Genomic DNA, 6,974 nt, shown 5'->3' with positions numbered 1-6,974 from the left:
AAAAAAAAAAAAAAAAAAAAAAAAGATTATAAACTCATTTGGAATACATCACAATGTCATGGTTTGAGAGTTATACTGAATAAATTTGTGTTGAGTTGAATTGGATTGCCTATTTATACTTAATTCTGATATTTAACTTTACATCTCTGCTGTTACAATAAGAAAAGTCATTGGCAAGACATATTTCTTCTCAGAAAGCTCCTGGTGCATAGAAATCAGTTCTACTCCATTATCCCCAGTTTGTAACTATTGGAATTGAGTTTGGAAAATATAGTAATCCTTTTGGGCTGTATTGGCCCATGTATTTTTGAAATACCAACAAAAGCAGCTCTAGTACTCAGGATGTCCTGAGAGCGAAGGACCCACATTTAGACACTGGCAACATTCTTATAAGAACAGTCACTAGAATGGGCTTCAGGTCACTTTTACTCATCTTCTTGCAACCATCCCACCCTGCCCACACTCATACCCACAAGCTACATACCAATGCAGGAGTGTGGTAGCACATACATTTGTTTACCATCTCTGATGTTCTGCTTCATTAATATCTACGGAAGCATCACGGAGACCAGTCTGTGTTTGCAGTGCAAGAAAGCTTATCCTTGTTCAATATACCTACATAAATTTAACCAAAGTGGAGCCCTGTGCAAGCCCAGAAGACTAGACCTATGCAAGTCGTGGTGCAGTGCACATGGAATGCCCCCCTCACATTGAGGTGAAATTGCCCCCTCAAGTTTAAGTCCAATGTCATCTACTACTTTTTTCAAGGTAGAAGGAGAGAAAAGGAAGTTTGGACAAGCCACTTCCTTGAAGTTCAGTTTCTCCACAGTTACATGAGAATAATAATAATACCTACCTCACATAATTTTTGTCAAGGTTGAATCAGATAGTTTGCAGGAAAGTTATTTATAGCCTGTGAAGGGGTATACAGGTATCAGTGCAGGGATCAGAAGCGATAACATACATGTAGGTGGATGCCACAGAGAAACAGAGCTTTCATATGGACATTTTCCTGATCTTGAATCTTTCCTGCAAGTACCACCCTTGCTGAGTGGCTCTGATTGATTTTCATGGGTACTGAAGGAAGACAAATGGAAAATCATGTTTGAGAGCAGGTTACAATGTGGAACTTCCCAGGTTCCCACCTCTCTACCTGGAGGTCCTCCACTTCCTGTGTGAATCCTTCTTTCCCGTTCTGTCCTAAGTCTTCCCAATTATTCGGTGTCCTGTCCTGTGCCCTGCATTTAGGTGCTTACTACAAGTCTGTGGTGGCTGGAGTCAGTGAGGCTGCACTTCCTTGTGGCCCCCCAGTCTTCGTAGTGCAGCCTTCATCTCTTTGTTGCGCAGTGTGTAGATGATGGGGTTCATCAAGGGAGTGATGACAGTGTAGAAGACAGCTACCACCCCATCCAGGGGCTCCCGTGAGCCAGGGCGCAGGTAAATGAAGGTGCAGGGCACATAGTAAACAATGACGACAGTGAGGTGGGCAGCACAGGTGGAGAAGGCATTGCGGCGCCCATCTGCCGACTGGATTCGCAGTATGGCAGCCACAATGTAGCCATATGAAGTGAGGATGAGCAGGAAGCAGGTGAGCGCCAGGAAGCCAATGTCCACAAAAGTGACCAGCTCATTGAGGGTGGTGTCAGCACAAGCTAGACGCAGCATGGCAGGAATGTCACAGAAGAAGTAGTCTACCTGGTTGGGGCCACAGAAGGGCAGCCGGAATATGAAGCTTGTTTGGAAAAGGGAGGGGATGGTCCCTCCCAGCCAGGTGCCCAAAGCCAGGGAGTTGCAGGCTCTGCGGGTCATGATGGTAGCATAGTGTAAAGGCTTACAGATGGCCAAGAAACGGTCATAAGCCATGAGTGTGTAAAGGAAGCACTCAGTGCAGCCCAGGAAATGGAAAGAAAAAAGCTGGATTACACAGCCCCCAAAGGAGATAACCCTACTGTCCAGAAAGCCAGCCAGCATCTTGGGGACAATAGCGCAAGAAATGGTCATGTCCAAGAAGAAGAGGTGACATAGGAACCAGTACATGGGGCGATGGAGCCGGATGTCCACTAAGACAGTGAGGATGATGAGCCCATTGCCAGAGACAGTGAGGAGGTAGATGACAAGGAAGGCTAGGAAGAGCGGCAGCCCCAGCTGTGGTGGGTAGTGCAGGCCCACCAAAACGAAGTGAGACACAGAAGTCTGGTTTTCCCTTGGCATTTCCTTGCTGTTCACATCTGTCAAAAGAAGCAGCAGAAGGGAATGCTCAGTATCCCTCTAAAATCTCCAGGCATGGCTTATCCATTCTGTGTCATTCCCAAATATGGACAGAAATGAATCTTTCTCTCTCTCTCTCTCTCTCTCTCTCTCTCGTGCACCTTATCATTCTCTCTCCACACACCCCCAACTCCTGATTCGGGATTCTGCTTGGATCCCAGGAGCAGCTGTTCCTTCCAAGATTACAGTAACAGATTACGTGTATATAATTCAGGGGAATGAAGGAAAGACCACACACAAAGCTTTTCAATCAGGAAGAAGTATTATATAAATCACATAAAATCTAAATTAACTGATAAAGAAGTATCTATTGTGTTATTTTCCTTCAGTTTGATCTCTGATCTGTATACCAGAGAGTTAGGTATGTCCTAGTTATTTTCTAGGCATGTGAGAGTTGTAATTATTTCCTAATCTAAGTGTGCCCAATAAAAAATTGTGCAAATTTTAAAAAATACTGTCTGGGCTGCACACTGAACCTAATATATTCGGGATCTCTGAAGTTTTAGGTAGAAATACCTATTTTCAAAATTTTTTCTATAAAAATTCACATGCTATTTAAAATCCTTCAAAATAGTGAAGCAGTACAAAATCCTAGCTCCAAGGCACCTGGTTGTCTTCTATTTTCTGCACTTCTGGTGAAGTACAGCCCTTCTGCCTATCCATCCACCCATCCGTCTGTGCATACATTAGAGCGCTGTACATTGTATCTTGTGAGCATGGACTCTAAAGTCTTGTTGAGTTAAAAAGTCTGGCCCTTCCACTTTTACTCATTGGTAATCTCAGAAAACCCACTTCACATTTTTTACCTATTTCTGAAATGTAAGTAGAGACAATAATAATGCTTACTTCATAGGATTATTGTAAGGATTAAATAAAGTAATTCACATAATTCATAGTAGCACTTAATAAGCATTAGCTGTTATTTTCCATCAAATACGCGTTGTAGTCCTACTTGTGGTTCAGGTTTCAAGTGAACCCGTGGCTTCCAGTGAGTTGCTCACTGATATTAACAGAGGAGAGCCCTCTCAAGTTGACGCAGCATCACAAAGGGCCTCTTCTCCCAGGACCTCCTTTGCATGGCATCAGCCACAAGGAAAGGAAGACGTCGGGGAAGTGGCTGAGAGGTGCCTTCCCGGACACTGAGAGGCCACGTGAGGTGTTGTTCCTTGTGTCACCCTCCGTCCACCAATATTTGCTCTAATAGTCTGTTTACACACTGGAGGTAAACATCCGAATGGCACGTCGCCTTCAGAAAGGCTCAGGGGCAACCCCAGAATCACTCAAAAGCCTTCAGAGGGTGTGCAATGAAACTGGGCTTCCAGCTGGACTCCTTGTGGGTGGGGGGCCACAGACACAGCTCTGTCTGCCACTGGCTACCTTCTCCCCCTTTTGCGCTATGGATCATCGTGTTTCCCTCCTTGTCCCCTCTCAGTGATCTTCACTGCCTTGCAGACTACTCTTCTCAGTGCGAATAAGTTGTCTGGGGACTGAGCAATTTCTGGGACTTGGGACTTTCTGTGCTGTAAACAAGGAGAGTCTCTGGTAAACCCAGTCAGTCAGTCACCCTAAATAAGGGTTTAAATTTCATCGAAACTAAATAATCTCCTAAAATGTAACTATAGCACCTATTTTAAACAATTTCTAAGGCAGTTCTTAGTGCTTTCTTAGGCGCTTCCTTGATAACCAACCTTTAGGGGTTCACACTGCCCAAGGGCAAAGTGCAAACAGGGAGCAGAGAGCCTGGAAGTCCGCCGTCGACCTACTTCTCCAGCCTCCGCTCCGCGCTCCATCCCACACTGGGCTCTACCCAAACATTGTCTTCTATTTCCTTATATAGTAGCCCCTTTAATCTGAAATGGCCTTGCTCCTCTGGCGTCTGAAAAGTTTCTGCTAATCTTTCAAGACCCTGATCAGATGTTACCGACTCTGTAGAGCCTTTCTTCCCTTTCCCCCTCTGTCACCCATTCTGGGCAGCCTCCACACTACTTCACTCACGTGTCTAGGACGGGCTTTTCCAGAAGCATGTTGCAATTTACTCCTGTGTGTGCCTGATCTCCCCAGGAGGCCGTGAGTTCACACAGGAGCTGTGTCTCACTTGTCTTTTCATCCTGAGTTTGTAGCTTACCTTTCTCAGAAAGGTTCTCAAATCATATTGAATAAATGTTTTTTGCTTTGCCTGGGCGTCCCTGCTAGCTGGACACTGCAGCCAAGAGAATCAGTCTGGTCTTCTATCTGGCTTCCAAAATCATAATTCCAGTTCTGCAATCATCACTATTTACTAGCTATATTATTTTGAGCAAATATCTTAAAATTTTTAGTCTTGGCTTCTTATTTAAATAAAGTGTGTTTGGGGAGGTATGGGGTAGGTTTAGATTTCCCACCAAAAAAGAAAAATCTGTTCAAAATCTGTATCAATTCCCATTTTAGATTTTGTTCTTACACAAAGAAAATCAATTTTCCCCCTAGTCCAAATTCTCTTCTACACTATAATATTTTTCTTGCCACCCTGCGCCCTCCACATCTCAGTTCTCATTCATATTTATAATTTAATTTTCTTTACAGATAAATGATAATTTTTTTCTTCTAGGAACACAGAAAAAAATACTCCTACTTTAAGCATTAACAACTAAAACTGCTCCAATTATTTGGTGCATACATTTTAGTTGGTACCACATTATATTATCAACATATGATATATTTATCTGTGTAGTGGGAAAAGAAGCAATTTTCACAAGAAGTCTTGGGAAAAGAGGACACTAGTTCCCATATACAAGCTTCATTGGACCATTTCAAACCCTGAACTAGGCTTAAGGTAGATCCTGAAACTCATGTGTGTCAGAAAACCCTGAGAGGTTGATTGGCCTTTGGTAAGCAGAGCACAGAGACATCCCCCACCCAGGTAACTGTAAACCATAATGCCATTAGGAGGACCTAATATGCCTCCTCTGTTCCCAACATCTCAAACATACTTTTAATAAATATGTATCTCAGAAGAACTTCTATGACTACGCCTCTACCTCCCTTTTGGAGATTCCTCGGTGGGAGCCCACTACCTGGGTGTGAATCCACTGTGAGGCCAGTGCCTGCTGCTGGCCTCACCTTCTTCTTGCTCTTCACTATGTGGGCTCACCGGGTCCCCTTTTTAGCCCTTTTGAAACTGTTGGCAGCAGTGTCCCTAGGCCTTGACTTCTGGAGGCTCGCTTTCTGGTAAGCAGCTTCTTCTTTCCTCTATAGTCTCCACGGGGTGGGAGACAAGGGGTCTGACATCACTTCTGTTCCACCCTTTGGGGCTATGGAAGTAAGTTGCAGTGGGCATTATTAACAGCAAAACCTGAACTACAGCTATTCCGGGAAGCTAACCTACTTGCTAATAGTGTCCCTGTAGCATAGGATCCTGCTAAAAATATGTATTAATATTTGATCAGGAGTCAGGAAGCCTCTTCTCTTTCTCTGCGTTTTAGTTTTCTCATCTATAAATTGGAGATAATGATACCTCACTCACTTATCCCATAAAGGTACAGGCATGGAATTTGAAAGAACTTTAATGCCAAAGGTACCACATGAATGCCATGTGTTAATTACTTAAAACGTACCCTCTGAATTTAACTCAGAAGGAGTATATCACTAGAGCATTGCATAGGATAGGCAACACTATTTCAGGCAGAACTGTCTAGATCATCCAATATGCAAATAGGAGAGTGAGCTAGGTGGAATATGAAAACTGTAGCAATCCCTTAAAAGTCAAACACACTTAGGTTAGAGCTGGAAGGACATTTTGAGAAATGATCCAAAAGAATAAGGACTTTTCCAGAGGGGAAAGCTAATACAGCTTAATTAGTAGATAAAATTTCATACAAGTCTATCTAGAAAAATGATATGAATTACCCAACTCTGAGAATAGTGGCGCTTGTAGCTCTGAACTAGTACTGGGCAAACTATAGATCAATAAATATTTGTTAAAATATTTGTTGTCTATGTTTAATGTGTTTCAATGCTTTACTTTGATCTATTGCTGGTGTGCAATGCTTAGGTAGCATATTGTGAAACACAACAATGCACTTGGTCTATTTTTTGAATGAGACATTCTCCACTTAAGGAATCATACAAAGTCAGTATCAACTATTTTAGCTTGGATTAATATTTATTAGTACATTTCACTATCACAAGGACACGATTTCCCAGTTTTTCTGTACTTCCTTATGATACTGAGCTTAATTTAGATTTAGAGTTTTGTTAATAGATAAGTCTATGTTTAGAAAGGAAGATGGAAGGGACTTAAGACCCCAAATGCCTAATCCTCCCATGTCACAGAGAGCTCTGCTGTACCATGATGTCCCTGATGAGAATATTATATACTAATATATTTGCACAAAATAATACAAGGTAAAGGAATCCTTGATTACAAACTAGCCCTTTGGCTCCAAATTTCAAGGGAGATCCTTGGCCTTGGGAAAGAACTTTTATCTACATTAGGGAGCCTTAGTGGTTTATCTTTACCCTAGAACTCCCTTTGTTTTCCATTTGATTTTCTACTAGGATGGAGATATGGAAGAGGGTGGAGGGATTTCTGCTAAAGAGGCACTATCTTATCTACTACTTTTGAAGTAAAACAGAAAAAGATAAGAGAAACAAATTTAAAATAAATGGCCCAGTCTTATCCAAACTTCCTCTGCTCTCTCAGACTGAACAGGAGACACAGCATGTAA

General features: G+C 42.5%; 1 protein-coding gene across 1 annotated transcript; it reads right to left on the bottom strand.

Annotated features, from left to right (window-relative positions):
• Positions 1–1,278: 1,278 nt before the first annotated feature.
• Positions 1,279–2,211, bottom strand: LOC105810863 (olfactory receptor 10G6). The gene has a single exon (XM_012644912.1). It carries the CDS (start codon positions 2,209–2,211, stop codon positions 1,279–1,281), a length of 933 nt encoding a protein of 310 aa, XP_012500366.1.
• Between the last annotated feature and the right edge of the window lie 4,763 nt (positions 2,212–6,974).

The sequence above is a fragment of the Propithecus coquereli genome, unplaced genomic scaffold (genome assembly GCF_000956105.1).
Source record: "Propithecus coquereli isolate 6110/MARCELLA unplaced genomic scaffold, Pcoq_1.0 Scaffold222, whole genome shotgun sequence".
Lineage (NCBI taxonomy): Eukaryota > Metazoa > Chordata > Mammalia > Primates > Indriidae > Propithecus > Propithecus coquereli.
This window is presented reverse-complemented; position numbering and strand designations above follow the sequence as displayed.

Excerpts from the sequence above, each read along its gene's own strand:
- LOC105810863 (XM_012644912.1), bottom strand. The coding sequence starts at position 2,211 with ATGCCAAGGGAAAACCAGACTTCTGTGTCTCACTTCGTTTTGGTGGGC.